The following is a 17,351-nucleotide window of genomic DNA, read 5'->3' on the forward strand; positions in this document are numbered from 1 at the left end:
CGCTGGGATTTGATAACTCGGTGGACAATCGGTATGTCTCGTCCTTGCAAGACGAGATTTCAAAGTTCTAGAGAGATCGAGAGACTTCCATCGAGGTTAAACACGACGATCTCTCCGGCTCGGAGGTCATGTTCAAGAAAAGCAAATCGCGCTGACAAGATCGCTTTCAAACGACTTGCAGCTACTCGTCGAAAGGTTCCATGCTTCCAGTTAAGACGACTACTACTGGCGATTCGCTTCCCTTCCAGATCATCAGTGTGGACGTGACGATCAGTCCTGGAAAGAAATTTCCAAAAGATCGAGAAATCTTGGCGTATTCAAGGCGATGCTTTGCCCATCGCTACTAAATGTAGGGCTGATGTCATCAGCCACTTGCTATGACACGTCATCACAAAGGATAAACCATTGTCAATTGTTCCAAAATGCAAATGTTCTCTTCCAACAGTTAGATTTTTTTATCACTCTTTGGATGTCAAAACCAGTAGCCCCAACACTCCAATCAGAATGTACTGCGCGGACGATCAAATCGAAAAAACAAAAAAAATCAGCAAGAACATCAAAGATGAGAAGGAAAACCAGACCTTGATCACTGGCTTCTCGGTCATGATAATTGTGACCCAGCCAACGTAAGGGAGAAACCTGCGAAAAAACGCACGATGAGAACAAGGATTTTCGCGAGCAAGATCGAAGCACTCACCCCACAGCCCTGCCCATTATGTGATGCCTTTGCAACCAGAGCTGGCCTTGCGCATACAAGAGTCTATCATCACCGTAATTGTTGTCGCCTAGAAAACGAAGATCACTGATTCATGAGAGTTCACGAGACACACACACACACACAGATTTCTAGAAAAGAAATCGAAGAAACCAACCTTTCGTGAGAACCTCGACTTCTCCAGTTTCCTGGCGTTCGTGGACTTTGATCACGCGATGGACGATCGGTATGTCTCGACCCTGCAAGAACCCCGGAGCTTAAGTTGCAAGACTTTGCAAAACTCTTCGAGAGAAAATCTCCGAGAGAGATTGGCCACTTACATCGACGTTGAACACCACGATTTCTCCCGCTCGGATGGGATCCTTGGTCATCCTCAGGAAGAGAATGTCACCCTGAAAGAAAACGAAGAACACTTCTAGCAAAAAACCATAAACTTGCTTACCCGTTGGAAGCCAGGCTCCATACTGCCGGACAAAACCACCACAACCGGCGACTCGCTCCCAGTCACGCACATCAATCCCTTCCAGATTATCAGCGCAGAAGTGACGATCATCCCTGGACAAGCACAATTCCACCGAAACTAAGCACCACATTCACCTCAAAAAAACCCAAATCTCTAGAAATCCAGATCGCCGGCGCCGCGGCGCTGTAGATCTGATCACTCACCCAAGCTGATGATCTGCGTCGCGAGCTGCCGGTAGTGGATGCTTCGCACGGAGCGGACGGCATTACGCACCATCTCCATGGCCGCTCCGCCCCCTTTAGGGCTTTAGCGATAAAATTTAAGCTTGTTATTAACCACATCTTAACTTATCATGCCATAAACTCTGATTAACTAACCTGATAATCATGTCTATTTTAACAACATGCTTAACTAACTTCGTAGCTCGCTAAAAGTTCCATTTACCTTGATAATGTCGGCCACATTAACCTTCCACTCTAGCCCGCCGTAAAAGTCAACGCAAAACACCCAGCCCTTGCCGGCATTGAATCTCCACCGCTGGATCAAACCTCGCCGGGCGGAGTTTTCAGAGATTTGGGACTCCATTGAAGCGTAGCGGCTGTTCCGACTGTAAGAAAGCAAAGAGTACATGGTAAAAATGGTATAAGAAGCTCAACTCTACCGGTGAAAAACATGACTCGCAAAGTCTTGTGGAGTTGACGATGCTTGTGACGATTCCCAGCAAAACGAGAGAAAAGAGTCCCCATTGATAAGACCTAACTGGTTCCATGCAAAGAGTGGCAAATCCCGTAAGGCAAAAATTGGCAGTGCCATTCTTAGGTGCATGGTTTTGCATGGAAAATTAACTCAAAGTTAAATCTTCATGATATACAAGATCAAACACTCTTTACCAATGTCATGGACAGAATCCAATGCCTGTCTTTGATCCAATCCTGCAAAACGCTGCCTGCAGCCAGAGAAACTCACGCTCAAGTAAAGAACACTCGTTCCATCCAAGAGAACGATGACTTTGTGTGGAACAAAGTGATAGACATGTATGCAAGGTGTGGAAATGCCAAGCTCGCGAGGGAAGTTTTCGATTCGCTGCCACAAGACAAAACCATGTTTTCGTGGGAAGCGATGCTCTCCGCCTACACCAAGAACGGGCATCTAGACGATGCCAGGCGCATATTCGATGCAATGCCACGGCACACTGTTCTGTCGTGGACTGTCATGCTAGCTGCTTATGCCCGTGAAGGGGATCTGGTGGAATCAAAAAGAATATTTGAGAGAATGGAAGAGCGGGACCTCGTTTGCTGGAACGCCATGCTTGATGCTTATGCCCAGAGGGGGTATCTTAATGAAGCTAAAAGTATCTTGGAGAGAATGGCTTACTGTGACGTGATTTCGTGGACAATTATGCTAAACGCATATTCCGAATCTGGGGACTTGACAGAGGTAAAAGATGTTTTCAAGAAAATGCCGCAAAAGAACTTGGTTTCGTGGAACTCTATGCTCACGGCATATGCCCAAAGTGGGTATGTGTTTGAGATTGAGCAAGCTTTTGAGAACATTCCTATGAGGGACGTTGTCTCGTGGAACATTGTTCTTGGTTGCTATGTCAACATTGGAGATTTTCAAGCAGCCAAGGCTGTGTTTGATGACATGCCTGCTTGGAGTCTGGTGTCGCTCAATGCAGTGCTGTGTGTAAATTTTCAGCAGGGAAACTGCGAGCAAGCGCTAAATACCTTCAGCGAAATGCCGGAAAGAGACTTGATTTCTTGGAACGCAATGCTCTCCGGATGTGCCTTGAACGGGCATATTGCAGACGCTTACAAGATATTCCAGAAGATGCCTCAGCGGGATATGGTGTCTTGGAACACAATACTGGGTGCCTATGCCCAGAAGGGGTATGTCGTAGACGCAGAGAAAACCTTTGCTGCAATGCCTCAGACGGATCCAATTTCCTGGAATCTTTTGCTGGGTGGATATACTCAATCTGGAAATTTGGAGAGAGCAAAGTGTTTCTTTGAATCCAGTTCCCATAAAAGTGTTCTTTCCTGTAACACCATGTTGGCTGCATACACCGAAAATGGCCTTCTGGAGGAGGCCAAGCAGATCTTTGAAGCCATGCCTGTGGGAGATTCCGTCACCTGGAACACAATGTTGTGTGGATATGCTTCACAGGCTGGGAATCACGACGCAACAAGAGATTTCCTTGAGGGAATGCCTGAAAAGGACTTGGTATCTTTCACAACGCTTTTGGGGTCCTTGAATCGAAGCCGGGAGTTTGATCAGGCGAAGGAATTGTTTGATAAAATGCCCGAGCATGACATTGCTTGTTGGAATTGTTTGCTGGTTTCTTATGCCCAGCAAGGGCATATGAAAGAAACGGCTCGATTCTTCAGCACAATGCCATTTATTGACGACATTTCCTGGAATACTCTTCTCTCCGCTTATGCCCAAAACGGGGATCTTCAGGGATCTAAGGCTGTGTTTAAGAATCTCTCGTCACCTTCTCTTGCATCATGGAATGCAATGCTCTCGGCCTATGCCCAAAACGGGCATCTCTTCTCAGCTGTAGAGATCTTTGAAAAGGTTCCTCACAGGGATCTTGTAACTTGGAACGCACTCTTGGGTGCCTATTCCAGAATGGGATCCATAGATTCTGTCAAAGTCCTCTTTGACGAGATGCCAGAAAGAGATCTCAGGTCATGGAATGCACTCTTAGGAGCTTATGCTCATTTCAACTTTCTCAATCTTGCAAAGGGTGTGTTTGATCAAATGCCCTCTCATGATATAGTTTCATGGAACTCATTAATTTCTGGGTATGTCCAGACTGACAAGTTGGCAGAGGCAAGGAATTTGATTGATGCCATGCCTCAGTGGAATCTCGTGACGTGGAATGCCATGCTGACTGGATATGCACAGTCAGGGCAAGTAAAGGAGGCCATGCGTTTGTTCGAGGGAATGCCAGAAGGGGACCTGGTGACGTGGAAGGCAATGCTGGTAGCATATATCCAAACGGGTGATATAAAGAGAGCACATTCCCTGATGGAGAATATGCCACAGCACAGTCTACTCTCCTGGACTGCCCTCGTTGCGGGATATGCCCGAGAAGGGCATATTCACAAAGCCCATGGCATCTTCCAGGGAATCCCACGGCTGGACGTGGTGTGCTGCAATGTCATGCTGGTGGCATATTCCCAGAGCGGGGATCTGGAGAACACCAAATGCCTGTTCGATGGCATGGAGCAACGAGATTCCGTGTCGTGGACCTCGATGCTGATGGGATATTCGTCGCTGGGCTATGTGGAGGAGGCCAAGCGCGTGTTCGATTCCATGCCCCAACATCAGCCAGTGTCGTGGAACGCGATGCTCGCGGCCTTCTCCCAGAACGGGCAAATCCGCGACGCGGAGATTATCTTCGCGGAGATGCCGCAGCGCGATCTCATCTCCTGGAATTCGATGCTGGCGTGCTACACGCAGCACGGACGCCTGGATCGCGCGAGGAAAACCATGCATCGAATGCCGGAGCGCGACACAATCTCCTGGACGTCGATGCTGGCGGCGTTTGCGATCGCGGGGCAGAGCTCCGCCGCCCTGGACGCGTTCAAGGCGATGAAGCTCGAGGACTGCATCGACGATACCTGCTTCGTGTCGGTGTTCGCGGCGTGCAGCCACAGCGGCGATCTGGCGGCGGCGCGGAGCTTCTTCGCGTCCATCGCCATGGATTTTGGGATCCAGCCTTCAAAGCAGCACTACTGCTGCATCCTAGATCTCCTGGGCCGCCTAGGGCATCTGGATGCCGCGGAGGATCTCATCGCATCCATGCCCTACGTCCCGGAGCTCCTGGATTGGACGTGCTTGCTCGGAGCTTGCAAGAACCACTCGGGCGCCAAGAGCGGGAATAGGGCGGCCACTGGCGCCTTGCGGCTCAACGTACGGCACCCGCCAGTGTACGTCCTCGTTTCAAGTTTGATTGCCGCGCGGGAAACCATATCCACGTCAATCGATGTTTGCTGACGTGTTTGCCGGCGGAGAAGCCACGTTGAGCTCGCCATGTCAGCTGGGCTAATGACGTGGGTGATACAACGGCTGGAGATGGGCCACGTAGAAGAAAAGAATGACACGTAGAGGTACTTTTTCGACGCACCCATCGGTTAGGGCTTACATTTTTCCCGGTTCTTTCGCAGGACTGGGCCGATGGCCATGGATCCGCCCAAGACGCCCAGTGTGGGCTTGGATCGCGCCGCCGTGGATCGCAAGCTCTCGGCGCCCAAGGGTGAGATCGAGAAGGCCGCCAGCGCCAGGCGACAGTCGTTCATGAAGGCGCCACACGAGAAGCCGGCGATGCAATACGATGCCGATGTGTTGCTGCGAGCTCTTTGCAAGCCCTGGGAAATGGTAAGCACAGCTTCTTCTGGAGAAAGAAAATTTTCTCTTTTTTACATTGTTTGGTTTCTCAGGGTGGTCATACACACGATTTCCTGCTTTGCCATCGCTCGGCAAGGAGTACCGATCTATACAAGCACTATGAGACGGACAAATACTTGATCAAGGTAAGTTCTCGTCTGCGATTTCTCGAGTCTAAAAAACTTCTTTTTTCTCCCCAGAAACATGAAAAAATGGTAGCCGAGAAGGTTGCCTGGAACAGGCAAAGGAAGCTACGAGAGGACATGCTTCATCTCTTGACAAGGCTACATTCCATCGAGAAGCAGCGACGTCGCTTTATAGGTCTACGAATCATCCGTTGCCTCTGAGCCAACCCTGCCTGCCATCACCACCGTGAATGTGCTGCCTTGAGGGGTCGGGGTTAGAGTGTAGAGCCATTTAGCAAAGCGACTTTGGCTATGAGGTGACGGATTTGGTTACTTTCTTGTGTGCTGATTCGTGTCTCTTTGCTCTCTTTCTGTTTTTCCAGAGAAACGCAGAGAGAAACATCCCGAGGATTTTGAGGACATACCCGACGACTTCAAGGAAGAGAATGAGAACATCAAAGTGGGAGCGATCAATCTCGCAAACACTTTCTTCGAGAAGAGAGCGTCCCAGCTTGCGTTGCTGCGGCCTTATAAACCAGCCCCGGCTTATCCAGAGCACCCTGTAGTACCGCCGCCGCCAGCAACCACGACAAGCCTCATCGAGCCGCCAAAGTATGTTTTGGAGCCTTTAGATCCCAAAACAGGTACACGGCTTTTCAAAGTTTGCTGCATCTCCACTTTGATCACGTCTTGATTCTCGCGTTTTCTAGTTGCGTTGAGGGAGGAGGTGGAAAATCTCAACCTCTTCGACGAGAAGCTGCAAACTCTATTACCTCCGGCACCAGGAAGCGCAAAGTCCTTTCCAAAGAAGAAGAAGAAGTAAAGGTCCTCGCCAACGGTTCACTTGTGCTTCGGTGCGTCTTTTACCTTTTCCAAATCAAGTTTATGGTTCTAAGCAAGGCAGTGGATCCAACGGCCGCTGCCCGAGCCACGAAGCTACACTGCGGCCATTCACAACCTTATCTCCAGCTTATCCACGGTCATCCAATTGGCATCCTTGGCATCGGATGGTGTTTATGAGCAAAACCAAGTGACACAAAAGAGGTGGAAGCCAAAAGAGGTATAGTAGAGGAAGAGCTACAAACTTAACAGGTACAGCAGTAGCAGCAGCCATGGCGAGCGCAGTGGCCTCCTCGCTCTCCTCGATCGCTAGCACCAAGGCCACTATCACGACGAACAGGAACAGGAAGGCCGGGGGAGTGAGCTCGGTGGTGAGGTGCCAAGCCAGCGAGAAAAAGGACGAAGTGATCAAACGCAGGGCCATGGTTGCGAGTGTGGGAGTGGCACTCTTGTCCATGGTTGCCACTGGAGCTGCCAAGGCTATTCCGCCGGTTCCAGAGGGCGAGCCAAAGCGCGGCACCAAGGAGGCCATCAAGAAGTATGCCAACATTTGCCGATCCATGCCCACTGCTGCGGTGTGTCATGGCTGAGCTCGAGCAAGCTCGAGTTCCAGCGTGCTACCAGAGCTTACTCATTTGGGTGTGTATATATCATTCCTTTCATTCATCTTGCTTGTGTTTTTTGTCTTGATTTCTATGAATGTTTGCAAACAGGTTCTCCAGTGGTCTGGTCTATGTAAAGAAAAATTTCTTCCATGTGCAATTAAATGGAAAGACTTTTACTGTGAAAAGGTAGTTAAGCAGTAATGTTTAACTTAATTACCTTTTGACTTAATGCACTATTTAATTTGATGAAGAGTGCACTGCCCTAACTATCCTTTTTCGACCACGACATGGAAAAATACAGTTTTGGGAGAGTGTTGGGGTGTGGTAGTGAAGGAAAAGTGATGCTGGGGTGTAACAATCAAAACCATAACAAGGTAGCAATTAAGTATTTAGGACAAGAGCACTCTATTTTGAATGCTATGGTGAATGAGGTAGAAATCTTGGAAGAGTGTGCTGGGCATGTGAATATCATCAATCTTCTGGATGTTACAACAAACAAGAATGGCAGCTTCATGGTCTTTGAGTTGATGGAAACAGACCTAAGACATCATAAGAGGTTTGAAGGACATGAGATCAGATCGTTCATGAGGCAGATCCTTTCGGGGCTTGCATGGATCCACTCCAACAAAATTGTCCACCAGGATATAAAGCCCGAAAATCTGCTAGTGAAAGGTGGTGTGGTAAAGCTTGCTGACTTTGGTCACGCACGAAGGTTGTGGGAACAACCTAGGGAATGTTTTGGGACACTGTCATATCATTCTCCCGAGCAACTCAAGGGTGAGAGGGGCCTTTACTCTACAGCAATAGACATATGGGCAGCCGGGTGTGTCTTTGCAGAGATGGTTTTAGAGTTTCGGTTATTTGATCCCATAGACTATGAATTTATGAATGAAGAGGATCGGAAATGCCAAATGATGGAATTAATTCAAGCATGGAATTCATGGTCAGAATTGGAGCTTATAGTAGGCGATAAGAGCACTGTGGAGCTTATGGCAAGGATGCTAAAGGTGGATCCTTGCAAAAGGATTTCTGCCCAAGGGGCATTAAAATCCAAGTATTTTGGTTCTGTGGAGGTGGGCACCCCAAGTATGCAAATGGTTGGTACTGGTGTTTGTAAGAATTTCAATTTGGCATGTATTGCTCATTAAAATGTGTATGAAAAAAGAAAAATACATCTATTCACTAATTACGCCAAATGTAAGAAAAAGGGGTGTATCACATTTAAAATCCAAAGAAAAGAGAAAAAGGAAATCTATTACTACAGGACGCGTGTCGTGTAACGTGTCCATCACAGTTTTAGGGTTCTTCAGTCTCAACGATGAAGCGGGTGAATGCGGCGCGCGTCTTCTCCAGGCTCCTCGCCCAGAATGCCCCAGCAGCTGAATCCAGGGGGGCGCCATCCGATCTCTCCTCGTCTGGCGCCACGGCGCTGGCCGATCGCGGCCCCTTTGCCTCGCGTCTCAAGAGCCGCGCCGTGCTGGGATTCGATGGCGACGACACATTCAAGTTCCTGCAAGGCCTGGCAACCAACGACGTTCTCCAGCTCGAGGCCGACGAGCACTCCGCCAAGCTGGGAACGCCCACTCCCAATCAGCCGGGCGTCGTCCAGCCCCCAATCTACACTGGGATTCTCAACCCCCAGGGGAGGTTCTTGTTTGATATGTTCCTCTACAAGCCTGTGCAGGAATCCGAGAAGCTGGGCAAGGGTGGCGATGCTCCAGGGGCTGGCAAGAGTGTTCCACAGCTCGTTGCCGATGTGGATGCTGCCAGTTTTGACGATCTCATCGCTTATCTCAAAAGGTATCCAAAATTCGATTTCTTCTTGCTCAAGTTCTTCCTCATGGTTTTCTAGTGCCTTTTTTTATTTGGTTTGCTTTCATCATTAGTATGTTTCTCGCATCAACTTCTTTACCAGTTGTCTTTCCATTCTCCTGTTTTTTTCTTTTTTCTTTGGCTGGGGTGTTTTTGCAAGTTTATTTCATCGCAAAAAAATTCTTTTATGTCATAATGGGAATTTGCTCCGATACCTTTTTTTCGTCTTTCCATTCTGCTGTTGCTTCGCTTCTTTATTTTTTGTTTCCTTCTCTGCCTGGGTGCGACTTTGCAAGATTTTATGCTAGTTATTCCTTGTTTGTATAAAAACAATGAATTTTTATATGTCATACTCGAATGGTTTTCATTTGCTTACGTTCCATCAGGTTTCTTGTTTGTTTTTCCAGATGCATCTCTTAAATTCTTGTCCAACGTCCGTAAAACTTTTTCGGTTTTTAATCTTCCTCCAGGTACATTTTACGCTCCAAAGTCAATATCGAGGACCTTTCGAAGGATCTCTGCGCCTGGCAACGCTTTGGCGGTGCTCTGGCAGGTTCTTCCACTTCCGAGACTGGCGCTGGCAACATCGGCTGGGCTGGAGGCCGGGACTTGAGTGGGACAACCGCTGCGGAAGGAAATGGAAAAGGCTGGCGATGGTTTAAAGATCCCAGGCTCGACGCGCTTGGATTCCGTGGCGTCTTCTCCTCTGGCATAACACGTAAGAATCTGTCCAAGGTTTGTCAGTCACGAGAAGAGACTCACCAAGAAGAAACTTTTGATCAACTCTTGTTTTAGAACAGCGCCTTTGGTCGAAGCTGATCAAGAAGTTGACGAGGAGTATTACCTTCTCTGGCGACTTGAGCAGGGAGTTCCCGAAGGCCCGGCTGAAATTCCTGGAGGTGAGTTAATCACTTTTCCACTTACGGTTTCGTGCAAACTTAGAAGCTGTAAACTTCTTTCTTTCTTTTCCCAGGAGAAGCCATTCCACTCGAGTACAACATGGCCGCTCTCAACGCCATCAGCTTTGAGAAAGGCTGCTACGTCGGACAGGAACTAATAGCAAGGACGCATTACCGAGGAGAAATTCGCAAGAGGCTCATGCCTGTAAACTTCGTTCTGGAAAACGGAGAAGGTACTTTTTCTTGCTCTCCATTCTTTTAGTTTCTCTTTAGGATCTCGTACTCGACGCGAGCGTGCTTCCTTCCACAACTCTCCAAACACGGCAGCTTGTAGAAAGCTTTCTTCTTTAGAGTCTCCAGCTAGTCGTGAGCTTTCATCCTCGGTAGCAGCTCACGAAACTTCAGCTCTCATGGTTTGCTTGTTTAATCGCAGAAATGCGCGAGGGAGTGGCTCGTGGCACAGAGATTATGGATGGAGAAACCGGGAAGAAAGTGGGGTCAGTGGTCACAGCTCTTGGCTCGCGAGGATTGGCGATGGTGAGACTGGAGGCGGCAGCTAAAGACAGACTGAAGCTCCAGAGCGTGGACGGTGGCGGCGGCGCTTTCGTGAAGCCCATTCGGCCCAAATGGTGGCCCAGTCAATGGGGCACTGTTGACTAACCGGGCCACTGGTGATATGGCCAAGAGTTTAGCCAACAACAAAATGATGGGCATATCCCTGGGAATATCGCCTCTACATTTTAGGGTTTATAACAATGAATTTCAAGGAGCGAGAAAGAAAACTGGATCATCAACGCGAAGAAGATGAGGGAGGAATCGGCGACAAGGACGTGGAGATGGGGAGGGGCCAGCGCCGCGAGCCTGGAGCAAGCAATGCCAGCGACGACGGCGGCAGTGTCCATGGATGGCGGATCATCTGAGAGACCCAAGAACACACATTGATGGCGTCCATGGGCATTGGGCATTCGAATCGGCTGCTCGTGAGCAATTCGCCCAGCGCGTCCGACCACAAGCGATCGAGCTTTAGCAGCGCCGCCAGCTGCAGCAAGCCTCCAAAAACTCCAAGCTCGACCACCCAAGGCATATCCACCGCAAGAACTACGTGCTCTTCCGAACGCGATCCCATACTAATAATCGAACCCGCAAGCAGTGTCCTTGATTCGGACTTAATCTTAAGGTTATGGAGAAGTCCCTAGAGAATACAGAAGCCGCAGGCGATATGAGCAGCAACACCGACATCCAGGAAGCTGTAGAATACATGGAAATGCTACGTGCTTATTGTGACACACATTCTCGAACCAAAAAGTCAGTGTTCTCTTCTTTTTCCAGGTTTCCAATTTTTTAATAGCTGCCAACGAGCTTCTTGCCTTATGCCTATGCTTGTTGGAGCTTTGCTATCTGTGTTGGCTTTACAAATAGCGATATGAGCAATAATTTCATGTTCTAATGTTTTCTTTTTTCTCACAGGAAACTACGTGTCTTTTCTTGCAAATCTCGTGGTGTTCCTGTATAAATGGTAGCCATTTGGCAACGAATACAAAACCAAAGCCGTTTGGAGCTATTGCCTCGACTGCAAATGGTAACAATTGGAGTACACACCTGTCAGCACTAACATTTTCTCAGTCCTTTGCATACAGGTTGAACTCCTTTTTAATATCACTTACTCTCACAAATTTCCTTCTCGACATGCCTTTACTCTGGAAAAAGAAGAAGTCACTCGGTTGTGGAACTGTGTAGAACCTTTCATCGGATTCATAACTAGAGGTATCCATGACCTGCCGAATTCTTTCTCTTTGATAAAAGTGAGGGAAACGGCATCAACCAACCTTTCATGAGGTCATTTTGAGCTCCTCTCAAAAGAATGTGAAGCTGAAAAGCAACAAGTAATCTTATGTTCATGCCTACTGTCACCATATGACATTCCCCAGTACTTGAGAGACTGACTTATTAGGCATGAACTCCTATATCAAACAACCACTGTGACTCATTCTGAATATAATAAACATTTGTTTCTTGAAATGTGACCCAGCACAGCTAGATTATTTGGGAGGCCTGGAACAGAATTGGCGACAATCCTGGCGCTTGCTTGGCAGACACTCCAATTATGATCCAATCTGATACTCTCCTTCTCTTCCAAAATTAAAAGTAAGATTTACATGAGCCAAGGAGGGAATCCAGCCAAGTCATGGTAATGAATTCACTGCTCCAGCCATGGGCCTTGATTGATCGCCAACGCACGAACTTTGTTTAATCCCACAAAAATTTGTTTAATTGCGTTTGCTGGGAAAAAGTATAACATTCTCATGTATGTCCGAGATCCATCCCTTCACGCTCCAGAAAGAGAAGCTCTTCTTTCTCGCAGGCAAGTTGGTCTTTAAATGTGGAAAGCTATATATATGTGTGTAAAAGATTCTGAGAATCCACATTATTCGAAAAGTGTGCAAAGTCTGCGCAACTTTAGCCTACTGTTGAAGATCCTATCCTACCTATCGGCAACGACGGACTCGATGCGTCTTCTCTGGCCTGGGATTGATGGGCATACAGAAGAGGAACAGCCAATAGAGGGCGACGGAGATTCGTTGATGTTCATTGGACGCGAAGCTGCTAAAGACCTATACCGGCGGATCTTACAGTTGAAGAGGGGCAGGGTCATTGTGATGGGTTCCCAAGGCTCGGACAGTCTTGGTTCATGCAGTTTGCAACCACATCCAGCAGTCGGGCTTGAGGAGGAGCGTGTTCCTTGATGTATCAAGTTTTCACTGCTTACCTTGTGGAGGAGCTTGCTTCTTGCATTCTGTGAACAAACCGTTGAAACGAAGGAGATCCGTAAAGTGCAAGACCTTGATATGCTTATCGCTTGGTGCATTCTGAAGAAAGGTCTCGTGTTTGTGGTCGATGACAGAGACAAAAAGCGAAGATTCGGAGCAACTAAAGAATGCTAAGGAGACCGCCAGAAGCTGCGTTGAAGAGCTTGTCGAGCACCAAATCCTGGTCCAGATTCCGTCGGTTGACAGCAGAGAACGCCTCGCCATGGAGGCTAATCCCAAGAAGAAGCTACGGCTCGAGTGCGACAAGTTCATGGTGAACGGGCCTTTCAATGCAGCCAAGCTTTCAACATGGAAGGGCTTGTCGTCGTTGCCTGACTCTGTGAAGCAAAGTACAAGCTTAACCTTTCTAACTGGGGGGATGCCGAGACTCTTGAAATTCTTTGAACGTGCTGGCGGCGACGTGGCGAAGTATACAAAACTAATTAGTTCTGTTACGCACAGGCTGTGGTCCGATTTCATCGGCAACTTGGAGACTGAGGAGGAAGTGCCTGCAGGTGTACTCCTTGTTGCACGATTCGTCATGGAACCCGTGCTTCTAGGGAAGATCTAGAGCACGATCTAGAGCAATGCAATTCACCACCATTTTCACCTGAATATAAATTTTTTTTAAGAGTCTCGTTCATATAATACTGTCTCATCTGGGAGGCTGAAAGGTGGTTCATGTGTTAAAAAGTATTTCGACATAGCTTGTCAGCGCTCCTGCACAGAAAATGAAGCAGATATAATTTACCCCAGGTGCTCGCCTTCAGCTGCAACCGTGTTTCCGCAAGGAGTCTTCCCGTCTGCGTTTCTGGCCACACAGCAAGGCAAATGCCTGTGGCAGTAAAATCCTCTTTTGGAGGCATGGGAGCAGCAAGCACTAAACAGTCCATCATCATATGTAAAAGAGGAAGTAAGGAAGAATAAAAGACTTAGACAAAGAGTTCTCTAGATTCCATCTAGACAATTGGTACTTGCCGACTTCTTCATCGAAGTAAGATGGAACACAATTTAGAGCAGGAACTCTTTGTCAAAGCATCTTTTATTTTTCTTCACTTCCTCTCACCCTAACACTGACGTGGTAGCAGATGGAATATTCCCTCGGTTCTACAGATAAGTACTCCAGAAGAGGATTTTACTGCCGCAGGCATTTGCCTTGCTGTGCGGCCAGAAACGCAGACAGGAAAACTCTTTGCGGAAACACGGTTGCAGCTGAAGGAGAGTGCTGCAAGCAGCACCTGGGGTAAATTATATCTGCTTCATTTTCTGTGCAGGAGCGCTGACAAGCTATATCAAAATGCTTTTTAAAAAGAGCAGACACATGAACCAACTTTCAGCCTCCGAGATAAGACGGTATTATATGAACGAGACTCTTAAAAAAAATTATATTCAGGTGAAAATGGTGGTGAATTGCATTGCGTGGAGCACTGCCGAGCCCAACTGCGGCACGGCAAGCGCACGGAATCCTTGTTGCTCTCGTAGATATTGATATGAGCAGAAGCTCCCAGTGAGCTCCTCAAATTGATGAATGCAGGGGCTCTAAGCTAACATATGCAAGCACTTCATGCACATCCTAGAATAAGCTCGCACATGTGACATAGAACACTATAAACACGAAGATCATAGTGTGTGCTCATTTTAGACGGCAAGCTTGTCCATCTCGAGCTTATCAGAGATCAATAGCAAAGGTGACAAGGGGAAAGTTGGCGCTCTAACTGTACAGCCTACGGCATGTAGGAGCTCGTCCGCGGGTGAGGAGTGCTGGACATGGGCTGCTATATCCAGGAAGCTGAGCTCTGGTAATGTTCCTGGGAGCCAACATAAAATGCTTGTTTAGTGGCGTCGATCCGCTGAAGCTTGAAACTCGCCCTGGCTGGCTGGCTGGCCTTGCTCCATCTGATTGACAAGGACGAGCTCGAGTCAAACCGAGGTTTCTACGCACTCATTTGAATCAAGTGGTTCCACTCATTCTATTTTTTCGTTTCGCTATGGATGCTTGATTGATGGCAAGAACAAAGAAAAAATCTCCTTGAGGACAGGTAGATTGTTGTTGAAACTCTTCATGAAACGCTTGGATGACATTTCGTGGTGCTTTCAGCTGCTGTTGGGCGGACCACTTTTGTTTTAAAATTTTAAATAATTTACTGTGCTTACAGCATGATCAGAAAAAAAAAAATCACAGTCCATAAAATTCATTAAAATAAATTTTAACATACTTCTGAAAATTGAAGCAAGCTGTAATAAAAGGGCACAAATTCTAGGTCATACAGATTAAATCTATATATTAGTATAATACATATCTCACCAAAACTTTCAACTGAATCTAATCCATCCAATATATTTATATTTTAGTAGAGCTAAAAATACACCAAAACCCTATAAAACTAAGTGGTAGATCTCATAGAAGATAAGAAATGGGTTAGATCCTATTTCCTTTACATGAAACATTTTAGTTATCTTTTAGAAGATTAGTCTAGTGAAAAAAATCAATGGGAAAACTGGAAAGAAGTTGAAATACAATTAAAAAATATAGTTTTTTTTAGAGAACTAAGCTTTAGTTATTTATATCCAGAGTTTGTTTCTAGTGTAATGTATAAATTCTAAAGCATAGGTAGAATACATAAATTCGATATTAAGGCCTTCTTTATTATCTAAACATGGAAAATGTGTACAAACATTATTATCTTGGCAAATGATAGCAAAGTTAAAGTTCTTTCTAGACAAAGTAAATACATGTATAATCATGATCTGCTTAAGAAGTCCCATCTAGTCAAGCTTGTATTAAATAAATTATACATGAAGTGTTAAATTCTATAAAAGCTTTGAGTTTTATTACATTTTAAGCTTTATCCACTCAAATTTGGTAGCAACATTTCAAATTTTAATAATTAGCAAGAAGAATAAATGGAAGTGATGACCAAGAATTTTCTCTAAGAAAACAAAAAGCACTTATAGGCCACTATTCCTTCATACATCAAGTAGATAATTTGGATGCATAAAGAAGTTTATATAGTTTACAAACTCATGAAGTTAAATTTATATTTTTTTATATTGGATAGCTCAAATTCCTTCTAACAAATAAAACTTTTAAAAAAAAATAGTATAAATTGAGTTCTCTTTGCCTTTTATTTTTTTTTCTAACCTTTTTTTATTTTCTAACTTTTGCCACCTCCTCATGTTTCTAGTATTTTTTCTTCATCTCTATACTTTTTTCTTCTGATATATTGATCAATTTAGACTTTTGTGATTTTCATTCTTTGTCAAGTGTTGACTTGAGTGTTATTTGCCTTTTTCAAATTTATCCATATGTTTAAATTGTGTTCATGGTCAAGAATCTTGTTTTTGTCTTGTTGGTGAAGTTTTTGATTAGTTTTGTTAAATATTCCCTTATTTAAGGGGTTTTACTTTTTCTAGAATTTTATCTTGGCAATTGTTAAAAATATTTATTTTACCATTTTTGCTAAGAAATTCTTTATTTATGTAAAGTTTTCTTTAATTTTTTTTTTGTCTCAAATGCTAAGTTTAATATTGAATAATGTCAATATTTTACTTATCTTATATTGTTCAAAGTATTTTATAGCAAAACATCCGCTATTACCCAACATTGTTTTTGACAAAATTTGTTATATTATAAGGTTTATTATTATCTAAGCCTTTCTCACATTTTATTCTTTGATGTTTTTCATTTTTATATTGATAATTGCTAAAAGTTCTTCTTCCTATACTTATCCATTTTTTTGTTTTCTATAATATTCTTTACTCAATATTTTTACTTTGGCTCAATACTTTAATTCTTTTTGTCTAATAAGATGGGGTAGAGGGGATGAATGAAAGTTCAACCCTAATGATGGAATAAAAATGATTGATAAATGATATTAAAATGAAGTTGAATAACATATATTATGAAGTGAAGATAAGTGTAATAAGTCCAAATGAAACACTTAATCAAGAAAGAATATATTTGAGATAATATAATAATGGAATGAGGCCAAATATAAGTAACAAAATAAGAATGAGTATAATAAGTTTAAATGGAGTTAGTGCTTTAAATTTTTTCTCCTTTGAGGGTGAGGATATGGAAAATGAATGAAGTGAATTTAGCCTTTAATTTGTAATGTTAGACAAAAATGATGGTTGTTTGTCTAAGTTAACTTAAACTTCAAAGGGTGATTTATAAAAAAATGCAAATATAAATTGTGTAGCACTTATATTATCATTGTGGATTTTTAGAACCTTAGGGAATAAATGGAGATATAATAACCATTAAAATGTTTTTTATTAAGTAATTAAATTTTTTTCAATTGGCTTAAAGAGAGAGATAAAATATATTACATGTGGCATTAAAGAAAATGTCATAAGTTCAATTTTCAATAATTAATAGCTATTTTAAATATTTTTCTATCTCATGAGATAAGGTGCACTACAGGTTCAAATTGTTATAAATTTGAGTTCAAGATGGTCTCAAAAGTAAATTCAAATGATGGTTGTAAATTAATTGAAGGGCAATGTAAAAAGGAAATTTATCATTTGCTATGTAGTGGATTGCAATTGCCCTCAAATTTATTTTTTTTGGTTTGACATTGTAACTTTTAGATTTACAATTTCTCAATTCTTTAAGATTTCATAATTGACTAATATTTGTGCTATAGTTATAATCTATTTTTATTATAGTTGTTAGCAATTATATTGT

The 17,351-nt window shown here is 44.5% G+C and overlaps 6 protein-coding genes across 7 annotated transcripts; 5 read left to right on the forward strand and 1 right to left on the reverse strand.

Annotated features, from left to right (window-relative positions):
* Nucleotides 1-385: 385 nt before the first annotated feature.
* On the reverse strand, nucleotides 386-1,489 carry LOC9658944 (signal peptidase complex catalytic subunit SEC11C). Its single transcript, XM_002978739.2, has 7 exons — nucleotides 1,382-1,489; nucleotides 1,158-1,270; nucleotides 1,036-1,107; nucleotides 873-954; nucleotides 698-785; nucleotides 582-639; nucleotides 386-509 (listed from the first exon to the last, which is right to left on the reverse strand). The coding sequence occupies exons 1-7, from the start codon at nucleotides 1,458-1,460 to the stop codon at nucleotides 459-461; spliced, it is 543 nt and encodes a 180-aa protein (XP_002978785.1). The 5' UTR covers nucleotides 1,461-1,489; the 3' UTR covers nucleotides 386-458.
* A 465-nt stretch (nucleotides 1,490-1,954) lies between these two features.
* LOC112349388 (pentatricopeptide repeat-containing protein At4g02750-like) lies at nucleotides 1,955-5,306 on the forward strand. The gene has a single exon (XM_024683731.1). The coding sequence runs from the start codon at nucleotides 2,076-2,078 to the stop codon at nucleotides 5,181-5,183; it is 3,108 nt and encodes a 1,035-aa protein (XP_024539499.1). The 5' UTR covers nucleotides 1,955-2,075; the 3' UTR covers nucleotides 5,184-5,306.
* A 33-nt stretch (nucleotides 5,307-5,339) lies between these two features.
* Nucleotides 5,340-6,596, forward strand: LOC112349389. 2 transcript variants are annotated; one of them, XM_024683733.1, is made up of 5 exons: nucleotides 5,340-5,564; nucleotides 5,627-5,719; nucleotides 5,774-6,015; nucleotides 6,082-6,342; nucleotides 6,409-6,596. In XM_024683733.1, the coding sequence occupies exons 1-3, from the start codon at nucleotides 5,364-5,366 to the stop codon at nucleotides 5,918-5,920; spliced, it is 441 nt and encodes a 146-aa protein (XP_024539501.1). In that variant the 5' UTR covers nucleotides 5,340-5,363; the 3' UTR covers nucleotides 5,921-6,015; nucleotides 6,082-6,342; nucleotides 6,409-6,596. The 2 variants fall into 2 exon arrangements, with proteins under 2 accessions (XP_024539501.1, XP_024539500.1); XM_024683732.1 differs by having other exon boundaries at nucleotides 5,627-6,015.
* A 104-nt stretch (nucleotides 6,597-6,700) lies between these two features.
* LOC112349390 (photosystem II 5 kDa protein, chloroplastic-like) lies at nucleotides 6,701-7,393 on the forward strand. The gene is made up of 2 exons (XM_024683734.1): nucleotides 6,701-7,177; nucleotides 7,252-7,393. Exon 1 carries the CDS (start codon nucleotides 6,811-6,813, stop codon nucleotides 7,126-7,128), a length of 318 nt encoding a protein of 105 aa, XP_024539502.1. The 5' UTR covers nucleotides 6,701-6,810; the 3' UTR covers nucleotides 7,129-7,177; nucleotides 7,252-7,393.
* A 37-nt stretch (nucleotides 7,394-7,430) lies between these two features.
* On the forward strand, nucleotides 7,431-8,291 carry LOC9658945 (cyclin-dependent kinase A-2). The gene has a single exon (XM_002978625.2). The coding sequence runs from the start codon at nucleotides 7,431-7,433 to the stop codon at nucleotides 8,289-8,291; it is 861 nt and encodes a 286-aa protein (XP_002978671.2).
* Nucleotides 8,292-8,442: 151 nt separating this feature from the next.
* On the forward strand, nucleotides 8,443-10,634 carry LOC9653890 (putative transferase At4g12130, mitochondrial). Its single transcript, XM_002978626.2, has 5 exons — nucleotides 8,443-8,943; nucleotides 9,426-9,673; nucleotides 9,756-9,854; nucleotides 9,929-10,087; nucleotides 10,288-10,634. Exons 1-5 carry the CDS (start codon nucleotides 8,462-8,464, stop codon nucleotides 10,512-10,514), a joined length of 1,215 nt encoding a protein of 404 aa, XP_002978672.1. The 5' UTR covers nucleotides 8,443-8,461; the 3' UTR covers nucleotides 10,515-10,634.
* The last annotated feature ends 6,717 nt before the right edge of the window (nucleotides 10,635-17,351 follow it).

The sequence above is a fragment of the Selaginella moellendorffii genome, unplaced genomic scaffold (assembly GCF_000143415.4).
Source record: "Selaginella moellendorffii unplaced genomic scaffold, v1.0 SELMOscaffold_38, whole genome shotgun sequence".
Classification (NCBI taxonomy): Eukaryota; Viridiplantae; Streptophyta; class Lycopodiopsida; order Selaginellales; family Selaginellaceae; genus Selaginella; species Selaginella moellendorffii.